At 39.4% G+C, this 18,558-nt stretch overlaps 1 protein-coding gene across 1 annotated transcript in view; it reads left to right on the top strand.

Annotated features, from left to right (window-relative positions):
* TENM1 (teneurin transmembrane protein 1) overlaps window positions 1-18,558 on the top strand; it is a 570,964-nt gene that overhangs the window by 233,281 nt on the left and 319,125 nt on the right. Inside the window, exon 5 of the mRNA XM_004587672.2 lies at window positions 16,763-17,001. Within this exon, the coding sequence (XP_004587729.2) occupies window positions 16,763-17,001 (239 nt within the window). The remainder of the gene's footprint in view (window positions 1-16,762; window positions 17,002-18,558) is intronic.

Here is an 18,558-nt window from a genome sequence, read left to right as displayed (position 1 = left end):
AACTCTAACAAGGCATATGTTAACAGTTGAGGCGCAGAACAGTTTTAGGAGGGGTGTGCAGAGAAATCTTCAATACCTTAGTGAGGAGTAACTAATCTTGTGTCCTACCTAGTAAGATATATGTGAGTCCAAGTTGACTGTTTCCTTGCTGGTTCTAAGCTTTCCTTATTGGTCTCTGTCTATGTGATCTAATTTTTTTGGGGGGGGGGGGTGCTCCGGAGTGACACTGATGTTCATTGCAAGAGAGGGTGAGGATCCAAAAATGGAGCTAAGGACCAAAGAAAGCTCCCTTCCCGAGTCCCAAGGAAGTTGACTGTTCTTCTGTTTCTGAGGACTGCTCTGGGCTCCCGGCTATTGTTCTGATGACATTAGATCCTGTGAGGAAGGATCTGGGCTTCTTCCATCCTGTGTGGGAGATCTGATAGGGAATGGATGACCTCAGAGTTCTCGGCCTACAAGGACACTCCAATTCCCTGTGATCTCCTTGGTAGTTAGGATATAGTCCTTGCTGCCCATACTGATAGTCCTTGGTGAGGATCTGGGAGTCTCCAGGGTTGGGATACAAGCCTCCTCCTGTCCTCCTGCTCCAGTGTGGGATCCCCCCTGCTCTGTGCATATGACCTCCTGTTAAGAGGCTGTCAGGATCGCTCTTGGATCCCACTGTGTGTCTTTATAGTTTTTGCTAATGTCTAATGCAGATTCGAGTCTGCTGTCTGTAAGCTACCTGTTACAATCTTGATAGGTTATACTTAACGTCTTCCTCACACATTCTAAGAAGTGGAAGATTTCTCTGCTCTCCCAACCCATTACGGTATAATATAGGGTATTAAAGGCATATCAGATTTTACAGTTCTTTGATGTAGATCATAAGCAGTCTGACTCTCATTGATTGTTGGTTCATTGGTTACTTCACAATATCTTATTGCATGTGATACAGGCTGTTTGAGGGTGTAATAATGCTACAATTTACAGGTACTGTTTTTTGGATTGACATCGTTTCATCTTAAATTAAGGCAAACATGTGGTGTCTAACCTTTTGGGATTGGCTCATTTCCCTTAACATAATGGTTTCCAGTTGGGCCCATTTGGCCACGAAGAACTGCATTTCATAGCTTTGTTATCCAGTCTTCTGTTGATGGGCATTTCAGTTGTTTCCAAGTTTTTGCAATTATTGAGTTTGCTGCTATGAATATAGGGGTGCATGTTGATATCTGATATAACAGGTATTTTTGATATATTCCTAGAAGTGCTATTGCTGGCTCTATGGTATGCAGATTTTCAGTTCTTTGAGTGTTCTCCATACTGATTTCCATAGAGGCTGTACCAACCTGCAACCCCACCAACAGTGGGGTAGGGTTCCCTTTTCACCACATCATCGCCAGCAAGTGTTGGTAGTGGTTTCTTGCATGTGAGCCATTCTTACTGGCATTAGGAGGTATCCTATACACTGTGATTGGGAATGCAAATTAGCATAGCAATTGTAGAACAGCATGAATCTTACCCCAAAACTAAAAATGGGACAAACTACTTTATCCAGATATCACATTACTGGGTTGTAGCAAAGGAAATAAAATCATTCTGTGGGAGAAATGTCATCTGCATACCCGTGTTTATTGCAGCATTTTCACAACAGCCAAGAAATGGAAGCACCCTTTGTTTCCATCCACTGAGGAATTGAAGACAGTGGGGCACATCTGAAGTAAAATATACTTCAGCCATAAAAATAAGTGAAAATTTGTCATTTGCAATAACATGGATGAAACTGGGGGGTGATTGTGTTAAGTGAAATGAGCCAAGCAGAGAAAAACAAGTACCAAATGATGTCACTCATATGTGGAATATTAAAAACTTGATTTCATAGAAATTTAGATAATTCAGCTTAACAGAAACTGAAAGAATATTGGAGATGGGAAAAGTCTTGATTAACTGGTACTAAGTCATAGTTACATAGGAGTAGGAAATTCTAATGTTCTATTATACAATGGGGTAGCTATAGGTAATAATTCAATATGTAGTTCTCTAAAAAATAAGAAAAAGAACTTTGAATGTTTTTACTCTAAAGAAATGTTATATGTTTGAAGAGATAAGTTTTACCCTGATTGTAATGTTGCAGTATATACGTTACATGATACCTCATAAATCTTTACAATGTTTATGTTTCAATTTTTTTAAGAAATGTAGTCTCTGTTGAAAAATGAACTGGTGATCCCTATGGTGTGATATTCATCGTTCCTTCATAGGAAAGATGTATAAAATTAAAGATTGAAGACTTTACACTCTAATAGCTTGCCAAATTTTTGTGGTTTGAAGGGATTATAGCTTGTGCACCATCTCACATGATCTGAATTACTATTAAATATTAAAAAGATGAAAATATGGTAAGCTTATACTTCTAAATAAATAATTTTATTTGTTAACCTGAGCTTTTTAATACAAGGAACACTTGCATTCATAGAAAATATTAGTTTGACATTTACCTTTCAAATATTGTTTATTATTTTAATATCAATTTTAAAATAAAGTTAAATCTGTAGAGCACATATAACCCCGAGTAAGTAGAAACTCCAGGATGTAGATACAGGTTAAATTATTAAGAATTTAACTGCCACTCCTCAGCTCGTGTTCCATGTTAATTTATGATCTGTCCATGTGCTCTCTTCAGCAATGCTTGTATTAAACTTGGAAGTCAACATGGAATCTGAGAAAAAACATGGGGAGTAACACTGCATGTGACTGGGAGCTCTGCATGTGTGGGAGAGGCCCTGGGGCAAGGTTTAGATTGAACAAAAGCCAGTAATGTCTTCCCTAGTCCCCCACCCCAATGGGCCCCTGATAAAACTTCTAAACATCTTGTGAAATATTGCTGCATGTGCTTGAATCCTAAACCTCCTCTTACTATGTAGAAATCGGGATAAATGGTAGATTCTATCAAAGAGGCAGGGTATCCCTGGATTTGAGATCAAATCAACTATTTAACTCAACTGTAACAAGGTACAACTGGGTGATAACTGCCTATTACTGTGGGCAGATGTGACTCCATTTTGGCTCCATGACTAACTGCAGTTATCTGATTCTGTAAACATGCTTGCTGATTGACTTAAGGTGTGGTCTGAACCTAAGTTATCTAGACACATTGTATTTTACACCACCTAAGTTGATTGCCCACCACCTTGATTGATTTAGATGATTATTGTGTACCAGTTTAGCTTAAAATCTCTGGATTTTGTCCACACACACTGGTAGTTCCTAGAGTATTAGCATGACCAAGCTTGGCTAATAACTAATAAAGATCCTCCTTACAGCCCAAAAAAAAAAAAAAAAAAAAAAACCTATTTAATATATACAAATGTAAAATGTCTAATTCACTATTGCATGAAAATATTCTACTTTCCTCCACATTTGGAACAACGAGACATGACAGTTACCTCACTTACAGAATAATGATCATGTGCCATCGTAGTAACATTTTGTCCTTTCTATATTTTTAAGTTTGAAAGAAATATTTCTGTGGAATATATATTTAGTGAAATACAAAGTTTGATATATACATCTTTGTAAAGGGCAATACCAGATCGTCATGTAACATCAGAGTCCAGCATGTTCCAGATGGTTAAGCAGCTGTTTACTACCTCAGTGTCTGCTATCTGAGAGCCCAATTAAGTCCTAGCTGCTCTACTTCCTTGTTAATGCCCCTGAGACAGCAAGAGAAGCAGCCCAAGTACTACTGGGTGGCCCTTGCCACGTATGTACGAAGCTTGGGTGCAGTTTCCAGTTCCTGGCTTTAGCCTGGCAAAATTCTGTCCATTTTGGCCATTTTAGGCCTTTCGTTTCCCTTTCTCTTCCCCTTCACTTCCTTTCCCTTTTGTTTTCCTTTTCTTTCTTCCTTTCCCTTCTCCTCTCGTTTCTTCCCTCCTCTTCGCTTCTCCCTCACCATCCACTGTCTGTTACTGTGCATTTCCTAAGTCATAAATGTTGAAAAACTTAATTAAATAATGATAAATTATTAACCTTATATGTGAAAAAATAAGTTAATGTGTGCAAGTCATCAAGTAAATTGGTTTTGTTTTTAACACATGGTTTTAAAATATTTATTGAGAACCTCTTTGCTGTGTGACATTTTATTATTTCTTAGAATTTTTAAATTTTAAATCATTCTTAATGGATTCTCCACAGTTTAAATACAATTCTAACAATATAATGATAATCCCTCCATCTTTCCCTCCCCTTTCCTCTATTTCTCTTCATTTCTCACTCTTTGTTTTCAGGCAGAGCATATTTTAAATTTACATTACAGAAAAATGCTTAGTGAATCACTGAATAAGAACACGAACAAGTAAAAAGCAAAGACTCTAGCTTGGCTGGAATATAAATAAGGCTAACAGTCATAATTTAATAGAAAAAGTGACCATTTTACTCATATTCAGTAAATAGTAAAGTAATCACAGACCATTAAAATCATACGTTTTTACCCATCAGTTTAACAAAGGTAGACAACATTTTTTATAACTGTTTATGGGACCAGGGTTGTAGCCTGCTTGGCAAAGGCAGCCTCCCCTAAGGACACTGGTTTGAGTTCTGGTTGCTTCACTTCCAATCTAGTGCACCGTTAATGCACCTAGCGATGGAGCAAAAGATGGTCCAAGTGCTTGGAGGAAGCTCCTGGCTTCAGGCTGGCCCCAGCCTGGCCTTCTGGTCCATTTGGAGAGTGAACTAACAGAAAGGAGACCCATTTGTTTCTTTCTCTCTCTCTAACTCTACCTTTCAAATAAAAAAAAAAAAAACACTTTATTTAAATATTTTTTAAAACTGTGTTTCCAATAATACTGTCATAGGCATTTCTTTGATTTTTTTTTTTTCCTTTAAAAAAAAATTTTAGCCCTGAGCAGTAGGAAATTGTTCAGGTTTCCTTGTATCAAAGTAAGTGTACCTAAGGACCCTGCTGGTGGGGAGCATTGTGAATTACCCAGGGAAGGGGATTTGGGGATGTAATTGGGAGTGGGGGCCACTGAGGGAGTGCATTACAGATGTGGCACGATTTCCAGGTGCTTCCACGGGCCAGGCCACTGCACTAGCAAGTAAATGAGGCAGTTGAGACTGGGTGGCTTAGAGAGGAGAAACCGGAGGGTATGTCTGTATCAAACCAATGTTACCTACCCATGTGGGAGACCTGGCCTATATAGGTTGCATTGCCCACGGGCTCCCAGAATACATGAAAGCTAGCACCAGGGGGCCTGCCCCTAGGGCAGCCACAGTACCCACCAGTGAGTGTTGGGGAAGAGGATGGGCCACATAAGGCTGGGTCATGACACCAATCAGTACAAGAGAATTAGATCTGGGAGCAGATAATATAGGGGATATGTAGACTCACCCCTGTGGGTTGCAGGACCCACTTGTTTGCATGAGAGCTCGGAATAGTGACAGGCATGACCTCAGAACTCACTGACATGAGAATTGGGCTTGCGAGCAGGCCAGGCTGACCCAGCCAATAGTACCTACAATTGCACCCAAAAATTAGATCCAGGGGTGCACTGGGCCATAGCACCTGCCAACACATGCAATAGCTTGGATTGGGGACAGACTGTTGGAAAGGGTCTTAGCACTCCCCAGCATGTATTTGATCTGGAACTGGGAGTGAGCTTGGTGTGGGAAATTGGGAAACTCCTCTGTTAGGCTGTCACTTATACTGGTGAGCATCAGAGCTGGGGCTGGTGATGGATCAGGCCAGGCAAGACTACCATGTGTGTGGACAGGCTTGGGGATAGACTGGGCTGGGCCAGGCCAAATCTTAGCACTCATTGATGCATTCAGGCTGGGTGTGGGCTATGTAGAGCTAGGCTACTTCACCTGGCAGTTCATATGAGAGTCAAGAATGGGGTAAGTTTAGACAGTGCTAGGGTACAGCATCCACCCCTGAGAGTTAAGACTGGGAGCAGGGCAGACCAGGCCAGGACAGGCTGTAGCATCTACCTGCAAGTGCTGATACTGGGAGTGGACCATACCAGACTGGGTCAGAGTACCATCAGGATACTCAAGATCTGGGCTTGGAGTGGTCCTGGTGGGGAGCTAAGGGAACTTCCCTGCTAGGTTGGGGTTCCCATTGGTGAGTGTGAGAATCAGGGCTGGGGTGAAGCAGACTAAACATAGCTGCAGCAACCTTCAGCATGCATGTGAGCTCTGTCCAGGAACAGGCCAGACTTGGCTAGGTCAGAGCACCCACTGGTATTTGCAAGAGCCAGAGTGGGTGCAGACAGGCTGGGCAAAGTGTGGCACTCACTTGTCCACATGCAAACCAGGTCTCATGTGGACCAGGCAGGGCTGGGCTATAGCACTCACAGGTGAGATCTGAAATGAGTGTGGGCCAGTCAGGCAGGAGGGCCATAGTACCCACCGGTATATGCCAGCACTGAAGGTAGACCATGTCAGAATGGGCCAAGCATCCACTGGACACATAAGCTCTAGAGCTGGGAGCTGATCTAATAAGAAAACTTGGGGAACTCCTCTGTTAGGCCACAGATCTCACTGGTGAGTGTGAAAGCCTAGGCTAGGCTACAGTACCTCTTAGCAAATTGGCTGAGTCTATGGGCAGGTCAGACTGGCCCAGTCTACCATACCCACTGACAGGTTTGAGAGCCAGGTAGGGTGCAGGTCAGGTCAGTTTGGGCTACAACATCTGCCAATTAACATGATGGCTGAACTGGAAACTGGCCAGACTGGGCTAGGTTGCAGTACCCAACAGCATAAACTGGGACTGGGGGGCAGGTTGGGCAGAGCAAGGCTGCATCACTCACTTGCATGTGCAAGACCCAGGTCTGGTAATGAGTGTGAAAGGGGAACTTCATGGATTCTGCTGCTGGGCCACTGCTCCAACTAAAGCGTGCGTGAGCTGGAACTGGGAGCAAGCCATGTTAGACAGGGCTGCAACATCCATCAGCCTACATGTGAGCTTGGGGAGGGCCAGGCTAGGCTAGGACACTACATTCACTGATGTATGCAAGAGCCAGAATAAGTGCAGGCCAGCCAGGATTGTTGCAGAATCTGCTGACATGTACCAGTTTGGCTCCAAGTCATGCCTGGCTGGATTACAGCACAACTAGGCAAGTAGAGTTTCCAAGACTGGGATTGGGCCTAGTAGAAGAACTGTGAACGTTGCCCTGCTGGGCTGCATCTGCTGCTAGTCAACATGAGGGTCAGGGCTGGAGTGTGGGGCAGTGACAAGCTGGACATGTGTGCTGGTTTTGGGGGTTGGTCTAGCTGAGCTAAGCTCAAGCACAAGTATGTGTGATGAAAACCAGATGGAATGTGGCATAGGTCAGACTAAACTGCTGCACATGCTGGCACATACAGGAATGGGGATTGAGGGCAGGCCTGGTTGGAGTTACTAAGTATCATTCTGACTAGGCTGCAGTTCTGCTAGTGTGTGTAAGTGCTGGGTTTGTGAGGGGGCTGGGTTGTACAAGGCTAAAGCACCCATTGATTTGCCTGGGAGATGAGGGAAGAGGGTGATCAGAACTGAGCAGAATTACCTTCACTGGTGTGGCATAGGTTGATGTGGGTGGCAGACTGAACTGGACTCTGCACTAGCTGGTACACAAGATTCAGGTCTGCTGTCATCCAGGTGAGGTTTCTTGGCAGACTCCCCAACTAGACTGCTGGACTAAAATACTGGCCACAGGGAAAAATCACAGGATATGTGGTCTAACACTGGGGTGCATGTGTTGGGATTGGGCCTATTCATTTGCTGATGACGTGCATGCTCGGTTGCACATGGGTGACATAACAACCAGCTCATCTAAGCCAATGGAAAGTAGAACAGGTTGACAACTCTCCTGGCCAAGCTATGCAGCAAGTGTCTGGGTGTGGGGATGTACTAAGATAAATTTTGTCAGTCAATAGACCTTGAAAGATTTTTTCAACCCTGGAGCAATAAAAGCAACAATATTGAACCTATCAAAACAACTCAGGTAACACCCTCGGAACATTCTTCCCGCCATCGGGGGGTCTCAAAGATACCACCAGGTTTTCCAACCCCAGGTGCTGATGTAGTTTGGCAGCAAGGAATGGCATCCCTCCCCCCTGCTGCAGGTGCAGGTAAAAAAAAAATTGGGAACATTTGTTCCACTCAGCTCCCTCCATATTTCAGTCTTTTCCACCTAGTGGCCCACATGAGCATACATCCTTCTCAACTATGTAAACAACTTTAAAAATAAAATAAGCTACAGAATTTTAATATACAAAAAGTTAGTTCCCACATATAAAGTGAGAATTATGGTATTAATTTCTTGCATATTTCACTCAACATGACCTTCACTTGTATCCATTTTTGTGCAAAATGATAGCATTTAATACTTTTTGTGGATGAATAATATTCCATTACGTATTTATACCACATTTTCTTCCTCTGATGCCACCTCAGTTGATACCGTATTTGGATTATTGTGAACAGTGCTGCTATAAGCATGGTGGTACCGGTATCTCTTTGACACAATGTGTTCATGTCTTTGGCGTATATATCCACAGTGGTATTGCAAGATCATATGGCAAATCTGTTCCATATGAACATAAACAAAGAAATGAACATCAACATGTGCCATATTAAAAAAAAGAAATGAACATCACATCCAAAGAAATCATGCTGCTTTCCACAGTAGCTGCACCAATTTTCTTTCCCAGCAGTAGCGTACAAGTGTTCCCTTCTTTCCACATCCTGGCCAGCATTTGTTACTCTCTCTTACTCTCTGTCTCTCATCTTAGCCATTCTGACAGAGGTAAAATGAGATCATGTGCTGTTTTTGATTTCCATTTCCTTAATAGCTAGTGATATTGCTTTTTTCCACATATTTGTTGGCCATTTTTTCTTTTTTAAAGATTTAATTTTTTTATTGGAAAGTCAGATATACAGAGAGGAGGAGAGATGGAGAGGAAGATCTTCCATCTGATGATTCACTCCCCAAGTAAATGCAACGGCTGGAGCTGAGCCGATCTGAAGCCAGGAGCCAGGAGCCTGCTCTGGATCTCGCATGTATGTGCAGAGTCCCAAGGCTCTGGGCCGTCCTCAACTGCTTTCCCAGGCCACAAGCAGGAAGCTGGATGGGACACAGTGCTGCTGGGACACAAACTGGTGCCTATATGGGATTCTTGCATGATCAAGAAAAGGACTTTAGTCACTATTGCACAGGACCCATTTTTATTCTTTTAAAAACTGTCTATTAAAGCACTTTACACATTTGGTAATTGACTCAGTGCAGTTTTTAAAACTGAGCATTTTAAGTAGCTGATACATTCTGTATATGAATCCTTTTTTGGATAGGCAAATCACAGTTTTTTCTTCCTATTCTGTTGAGTGTCTCCTTAAGCATAGCTCTGTAGAAGCTTCTGAGCATGCTATTATCCCATTTGTTTACTTGTGTTTTTGTTGTCTGTATTTTGTGGATTGTGTCCAAGGATTCATTGCTACACTAATTTCTTTGAGTGTTTTCCAAATATTTTCTTTCAGCAACTTCAGTCTCTTAAATTTAGGTCTTTGATCCTTCTTCACATTATTTTTTATGTGGAAAGAGGTAAGGGTCTAATTTTGTTCCTCCACATTTATACATCCAGTTTTGCTAAAAATATTTATTGAATACATTATCTTTACTCCAATGTGTGGTCTGAGCTCTGTTCTCAAAAATCACTTAACTGGTTATGTAATTAATTTCTGTGCTCTCTTCTAGTCCATTGATCTTTGTCAGTTTTTGTGCCATTACCATGCTGTTTTAATTAATATTGAGGAGCATTTTACATGCTGCATATACAGCAGTAAGACATTCCTACTTTTATATAGTGTATATTCTAATAATCAGTAAAACTGATTGGATTTCAAATGCTATCTCTTATCAATTATGTGACTCTAAGAGATGTTTTTAATCTTAATATCTGGTTCCAAACCTCCTCTCCTATGACATGCAGATGATATCACCTGCCAACTCAATATTCGGTGAAGAAAAGCCAAAGTTCACTTTAGTAATCTGTTGTATGCCAAGGACTCTACGAAAGTAGTTTCTGTCAGTTTCTTCACTGAAACCTCACAGCAACCCTGTAAGGAGGGGATACTGCCTGCATTTCATAGGTCACCACAGTCACCAATGCCAAGTGTCATTTGAATGTTGTTATTTTTATTAATGCTATTTTATTATCAAAATGTCTAACACAAAGATAGGAATAGGACTCAAATTTTTTGGTTTTGATTGCGTGAAATCAGATGAAAGCTTACAGTTACTATTTTTTCTTTGATAAATCAAGAAGTATTTGTTTACTGGTTAAACACCTTAAGGTCCTCAAATTTCATTCATTCTTCAGAGTAAGTCACAGGGCATGTAGAAGAAAGAAGGGCATCATCCACACCAGTATTTCACTGAGTGCCTATGGAACAAGAGACAGTATGTAGAAATTGACTTCTTTCTTTGCCTTTAGGCATATGCAATGTCAGTGACAAGGCAGATCAGAAGGATATTCATAGAATTGTTTTATTAAGGCGGTATCCCTAATAGCTGTGTACTACTTTAAAAAATAGAATTGAAAATATGATCCACAGAATATTTCCAGTCAAGGATAGATTAAAACCCAGGAAATAGGAAAATTAAGGCTTAAGGCTTGCTTACGTATACTAGAACTAAAACAGCAACAACAAAATAAACAACCACAGCTCTTTAAAGAAGTGAAAAGCATGGTGCAGAGCGAGAAAGACATACTGGCAGCTCTGAGAGGTGCAAAAACAATGAGAGTCACACCTTCTGTGTAGCTTTTAGTAAAGCCACACATTTTGTTACACCAGGAAATTGTCCAAGCTACTAATGCCGTTAGGCTCAAGAATAATTTCAATACTCTAAGAACGTTTGTGGTGTAAGTACTCCCAGGAAAGAGGTTGTTAAAGGAAAACTAGATATATGGAGGTTAATATTTTAAGCAATAAACACATTTTCAAAAATTGTAAACATTAGCTATTCTTGTCAGGGAAAAAAATGGGGCTGACTCAGCAAAGTGTTATCTCTCTTTAAAGGTGGAGTTAGTTGAAAGGAAGGGTTACAGGAGGAGAGATAAAGAGACTGAAACATCTTACATTTCCTCATTCACTTTCCGAATACCTGTAATGGCTAAAGCGCTCTCACTTTGGTCTGAAACCAGAAGCACAGAGCTGCTTCTGAGTCTCTCATGTTGGTGCAGGGGACCAAGGTTTTGGGCCATCCCTACATGCTTTTCCAGGCTGTACACAGGGAGCTGAATCAGAAATGGAGTAGCCAGGACTTGAACTTCTGTCCATGTGGAATGCTGGCACTGCTTTACAAGCTACACCACTGTACCAGCCCCAAGGGATTTTTTTCCCCATTTTCTTGTAGCTTTTGACGATATGGGAATAAATATCTATGAATAGTCATTGTTTTGAAGGTGATATACAAATGAGTAACAATCACTTGAAAAGATGTTCAGTATTAACATTATAAAAGCAAATTAAGGCCTCAGTAAGATAGCACCTCAGAGCAATTATAACAGCTTCTGTGAAGAAACCAGAAAATAACATGTGTTGCCATGGATGTGGGAAAATTGAAACTCTTGGTCATTGTTGTTGTAGATATAAATTAATAAAGCTATCATAAAAAATAATATAAGGGCCCGGCAGCATGGCCTAGCAGCTAAAGTCCTCGCCTTGAATGCGCTGGGATCCCATATGGGTGTCAGTTCTAATCCCAGCAGCTCCACTTCCCATCCAGCTCCCTGCTTGTGGCCTGGGAAAGCAGTCGAGGACGGCCCAAAACCTTGGGACCCTGCACCTATGTGGGAGACCTAGAAGAAGTTCCTGGCTGCTGGTTTTGGATCGGCGCAGCATTGGCCGTTGCATTCACTTGGGAAGTGAATCATCAGACGGAAGATCTTCCTCTCTGTCTCTCCTCCTCTCTGTATATCTGACTTTGTAATGAAAATAAAATAAATCTTAAAAGAAAGAAAAAACAAAAACTAATATGGAAGTTACTCAGAAAATTGAAAGTAGAAATACCATGTAATTACCCAGTAATCTTAAATCCTGCTTCTGTATAGTTCTCATAGATAATTGAGAGCATATATGAAAGAGATTTTTGCACACTCATGTTCATGGAAATACTATCCACGATAGTCAATAAGTGGAAGCAGTCCTGGTATCCATCAGTGGGTGAATAGACACACGTATACTGGAATGCTATTCAGCTTTAAAAAGAAAAGAAATACTGTCACAAGCTATAGTGTGGGTGAAACTTGAGGACATTAAGGTAAGTCAGTTTTAGAAAGGCAGGTACTGTGTCTTTCTATGTATGTGAATTAGGCAAAAACAGTAGAACAGCCGGTGCTGGAGAAGGAGAAAGGAGAAGCTGTGTCAGATAAACTGGCATTATGAGCTCGTATGCACTGTCTTTTTCTTTCCATGAACCTCAGCTCTGACTGGAATCAAGATGAATTATGTCCTATGCGTATAAAAATGAGAAGATGTTTGTAACTAAAGGAATACGGGTCTAGATAACTCATAAAGAATGTTTATAATATATAAAGGGAAAAGGATTGGTTAGTTACGTATCTGTTACTAAGAAGCTTTAGATTCTGTTGATTTTATGTAGAATTTAAGTACCATATTAAATCACATTATCTAATTCTTACAGATATTCCGAGAATTGTGTTGTATGAAAGATTTTAAAAGATAGAGTGCTTTTCTGCACTTTTTAAAGATGATTGTGAAGTCCTTACAGGAATATTTAGTATATTGCCATTTACCAGCCCCAGGGGCTCATTAGTCTTAAAGATTTTTTTCTTTTTATTTCCTATATCCCCATTTCCTTTTGGCAATATCTTGTTTTTCCTTTTTAAATTTCAGCTTGAATATTAAAACAGATGCAAAGAAGAATACTACTTACACATAAACTCTTGAACTGCATTTTTATCATTTGCTCTGTGGAGAAAAAAAAACCAATTGTACAAAATTGATTGCAACATTTTAGTACATTCTCACGTCCCCAGGGAAAAGCAATGTGCTTAGCCAGCTGATCTGATTTTATGAGTACATAGCTGGAGTCTAGCACAGTGCATTTGTCTTCATGCTCATACTTTTTTTCAGGGATTATGAAAACACATTGAGCCACTAGTTTCACTTTCCAGTGTTGGACTGCAAAGCCTGGGACAATACTCAGCATTTGCATTGCTGTTTGGCATGATGCATATCAAAGTGTAGATCACTTTCTGTGTAGAGTCTTAATCTGAGCTTGTTAATAAGAGAACAAGAACCTTAGTATGTGAAGTCATTTTATTATCTACCAGCTCTGAGGGCTGTGATTTTGATTCTCCTCAAATACGAATTAGCTTAAATGTTTCTCTGCTGTGACTGTTGAATTCATTCATTATGCTATAATATTTCACTTATGAAACTGCATTTGGTGTACATCAGGATGAAATTATGGTGCTCGGGGTTATTGATTATTGCTTGTAATTGCCATCATTAGAGCCAACAATTCTCTGTCTTTCCTTGTCTTCCTTTTACCTCTTAATGATACACCTAGCAAATCAATATCCAACATATTGGGCCACTCATTGTCTCAAAAATCCAATTGTTCTTCTTCATAATTATGCAAAGTATTAAAGATTTTATCCCCACATATTGAGTAAAAACTCCATACTGTTGGGTGTCTCCCTTATCCTATAGGTGTATGTCACTTCTGTCATTGTATAGCATCAGTTATACAGAAGTGACATAGTGGTACCTCCAAAATAACCCCAGGGCAAGGGTGAGGATGTATGGGGGCTACCCCACCATGCAGCCTTTAAAGTACCATCATTTTTGCTCACTAGTAAATTACATGGCCAAGGCAGGGAAGCACAGTCTTGGAGAGCTAAGCTGAGAGTAAAGAACAAATCTACCCCATTATGATATAAAGGAGATTATTTCAAAACCTATAAGAAAAACCATATTCAAAAAATAAGAGCCCACACAATGTTATCAGTCACATGCTCAATAAAATATGTTTATTCCTGTTCCTATTTATATACTCTCCTTTCATTCTGGCGATAAATGGGGTGTCTTCATAGGCAACAATGACTCTTCCAGGTTCTCACAGACTAAAGGGTATTTTCTGTAGAACACTCACCCATTTATCCAAAATAGTTCAGACGTCCTTTAAGTGGTAAAGTAAGAACATAGCCAACCTAGCCAACCCAGATTATACTGCAGTGTTGTTCTAACAGATAGTGCTTGTCGCTCCTGAGGTTTTTTTTAACCCAGTGAAAAGTGCAGTTGGCAGGTAGCATGACACAGGGGAATTATATGCTTTGGCAAGTTCCTTGTTGTACCAGTTTTATACATGCCATTAACTTGTGATAGTGTAAGTCCCTTTAATTCCCTGGAATTCAGTCGTGCTAACTGCGGAATCAGGGAGTTGATGTAGTCATTTCCTGAAGGACCCTTCGCAGTCTGTACAATATTCATTTCCATGTTCCTGTCAGTCCTAAAGTGAACACGGTGACAGTGCAGCTCAGTTAAGCATCATCCCCCAAACCTCACATAGAAAATTCAACATAAGGCGTGCTGTTTCTATGGATGACGGACAAGTATTCAAATCTTAATGTGTCAACTACCTGCATAACCCTAGTATAGAGTGTACTGTAGTGCAATGGTTAAGTGAAAGGCCTCTCTTGCTGGACTTCCTAAGTTGGAAATTCAGCTTCACTGATTAGCAGCTGTGGGGCCATGTAAATGTTACCTAGCCTTCTTGTGCTTTGAATTTCTTCTCTCTGAAATGAAGATACTGCAGTAAAGCCATTTTGAACATCAATATAATGCTTTGTGAAGTATTTGGAAGAATGCCTGCACAAGGAAGTATTAAAATATTATTTCTTGTCAGTATTATATTTACTGTTATTACCACTTTATTCCTACTAGACCTCTTTAGGTCTCACTTTAGTCATCTTTGAGATTAGGACAATACTGTCAACCTCACAGACACCTGAAAATTAAACTAATGTAGGTCAGTGTTTTGGTACCTGACCCTCACATGTAATTAATAAGTCATGTGAACCACAAAACAGCCAACTCTTCCTGTGAGTGGTGGTCTTCAGTGAAGTTTTTCCAGTCCCACCACCCATCAATCTTTCATTTTAGTAATGAAATTGATCGAGACTCAGGGCTGATGGAGACTAGATGCGGAAAAGTTCAGAGAGTGCATCTACTCTCCAGAGGTAACACAAATTCTTATTTTTATATAAACGTGTTTTTTCTTTAAAAATTCTATTGTGCGCAAACTCTGGAAGCCTGTCTGTTTAAACTTTGAAACATCTGCAATTATTTTTCCTAGTGCATATGTATGCATTCACAACACCATTTATAATGACTGTGTAATATTCTGTTATTTGTTTCAAAGACAATTTGCCTATCAAAATAGCAATAGTTGGGCCTTTGAATATTTTTACTGTCAATTATAATGAAACTATTATAAATATTCCTTATATTCTGTCACATATATAATTTCCTGAAAATAAATTTCTATAAACATCATTATTATATTAAAAAAGCCTTGTGAATCTGCAGTCTCCTCAGCAGCCAGCCGTTTTACAAAGATATTTTCCCTCCTGATAAGGAAAGCAAGATTATCTATCATATACACCACATATACCTCTTTATAAGCTGATGTCTGTAGTTTGTTTTTCCTTTAAATCAGTGCTCTTTTATTGTTTCAATATGAAGCTAGTACTCAGTCTTAAAATGTTCTTCATGAGGGAAGCTTTGTGGTGCAGTGGGTTAAGCCTCTCCTTGGAATTTTTGCATACCGTGTTAGAGCACTTGTTCAAGATCTATGTACTCCACTATCAAACTAACTCCCTGATAACATGTCTGCGAAAGCAAATGAAAGTCCAAGTACTAAGGCCCTGCTGTCCATTAGGGAAACCTGAATGGAGTTCCAGGCTCCTGGCTTCAGCCTGTTGCAGCCATTTGGGGTGTGAGCCAATAAAATAGTCCTTTCTTCTCTCTTTCTATCATTGAAGCAAATAACCATAATATCTTTAAAAATAAACTTAATGCCTTATTAGTGCTTATACACTTACAAAGTGATATTTTCTTGCCTAGTGGAGGGGTATTTATTAAAATAGCATTAGAATTTGCTTTGTTGAACAGTGCATTTTGCTGCCCTAGTGGCACATCGGATAGGTTAATATTCAATACCACAGAGCTGGGATTAACTGAGTTCTGCTTGTGACTCATTCTCTTGCTAGGTGAAGTTAGGTAAGGTGTTAAACCTCTTTATGCCTCCATGTCTTTGAGATAATAATAATAATAATAACAACAACAACATATTTAAGTGAAGACTAAATGAAATAGTGTTCAGCATAACACATGATGTTTAATGCTCAATACATGTATAGGCACAGAAATTATACTTTCACTTATTTTTTCCAACTGTATCATATGAATACATAACTGCTATTTATGAAAGGCCTATATTACAATAAACAGTAGATAATCATCCTGTAGTAACTGAAATATCCCAGAAGCATGAATGCAGGGTACCCAGTTTTACAACAGACAAAATGAGTGCATAGCAAGAAAAAAAATGTAGAAAAGTGTTGTTTCTGATGATGGAAACAGGGATCTTAGAAAAGGTAAAAAGGGGACTTAGTGGGATAATACATCACGGTTGTTTGAAATTAGCGGAATTTGTGTATTTGGTGGGAACTAGCTTTGGTTATTATAGCCCGGACTTCTCTTTCCTTTTTGCAGGCATTTCCTGTTCAAACACGGATCTGGTTCTTCTGCCATCTTCAGTGCAGCCAGTCAGAACTACCCTCTGACATCCAACACCGTGTACTCGCCCCCTCCCAGGCCGCTTCCTCGAAGCACATTTTCCCGACCTGCCTTTACATTTAACAAACCGTACAGGTGCTGCAACTGGAAGTGCACAGCCCTGAGCGCCACTGCCATCACGGTGACGTTGGCCTTGTTACTAGCCTATGTGATTGGTAAGCCCTTTTTTTCCATGCCTCACTTTTCTACTTATTATTTTACGGATCGTGAGGGTTGCAAGTTTCTCTCTCGAGTCTAGGATGTACAAATTTGGACCAAGGCTTAGTATTATAAATAAAAATTGGATTTCTAATTAGGGTTTTTTTCACTTCCTAATCTTAAATACTGCTAAGAGTAAGGAATGCTCTTTGAGAAGAAATATTTATACTACTAACACAGTCTTATTGATTGCAATTACTGTAGCTAACCATTTTCCCTTCAATTAAAAGGTGGTTATGGTTTTCTCATTAGAAGTCATAAGTACCAATCTACAATAGCTTCCTAAATTATATTTAACAATACTGCTGCTATTGAGTTTTCAGGTAGAAACTTCATTAAAGCAGTAGTTACTAGGAAGCCATCAGAAAATCTAGTGTGTAATTTCTTCTTCAGAATTTAGATTTGTTTTTATAGTGGGACCAAAAACAGTGCTTTCTTATTTTTTACTAGCTGGATTGATGCAAAATTGTGCAGTTGCCTTGTTTTGGAATGCAAAACAGAAAACAAGTCATAGGCACCCTTTCCACTTTTAAGAACAATGTTATTCTTCAGTCACCCTGATTAAAGTCACCCTCACTTGATAGCAAATTGTATTGATTTTTCTGGATGGCATTTTCTTTTGACTGAATATTAATTTCCTCACTTGAGTGGCTCTGCAGTCTAAAATGTAAATTAACTCAAGGAACATGTATTTTGTGGCAGCACTATTCCTAGAATGAGTAGAAGGTAGAAAAAAATCTACCCAGATATGTCAGTAGAAATTTCTTTACAGATTTAACCTGGTTTCACACTTTAGGGGGAATTACCTGCCAAGATACAGTGAAGAAGATTCTGCGAGGTGGATAGAAATAGATTTAGTCTTTAGTCTTTTTAAAAATTGTAAATAATGAAGTATGTTTTGCTGATTCTTATAAAAAATGTAAGCAATAAGAAAATTTACATAACCAGTTTGTATAGGAATCATAGAACAGGGACTGATCAATACATCACCACATATATTTCATAGGGAAGTCACTGGCAATGTCAGTGTCACAGGCTCATAGCTTATTCTAAAGTTCACTTTTGTTTTTCTGTTTCCATTGTACATCTGAATTATATTTTTGGACAATGTTTCTATTAAACATGGATATTATTGCCCTGCAATATAAAAATGTTTTATTTATCTCAGACATTTCAGAATAAATCAGCATGTGTTTTTCTTTGTTTTCAAGTATATTGTAATGAGAAATACTGCTAAAAAATGGAGGTAGAAATAAGCGAGTACTGTAATTCAAACATGATTTTTATATGAAAGTACCCAAAACAAGGAATGATTTAAAATACTTAAATATACTAGGTACCCTGTGACATATGCTTGTTCAACTGTAAGACAAATTCTTGTCTTATGAGTTATCCTATAGAACAATATTTTAGATAAAAGAAATTACCCCTTGTATAAAAATCCAAAGTCATAGAAAGCCCCTTATTAATAGGTTAATATTGTGTTGAAAACTATGATTCTGTTTATTTTTCTA

This window comes from Ochotona princeps, chromosome X (assembly GCF_030435755.1).
Source record: "Ochotona princeps isolate mOchPri1 chromosome X, mOchPri1.hap1, whole genome shotgun sequence".
NCBI lineage: Eukaryota > Metazoa > Chordata > Mammalia > Lagomorpha > Ochotonidae > Ochotona > Ochotona princeps.
The sequence above is the reverse complement of the archived record's forward strand: the minus strand, read 5'-3'. Positions and strand labels throughout refer to the sequence as shown.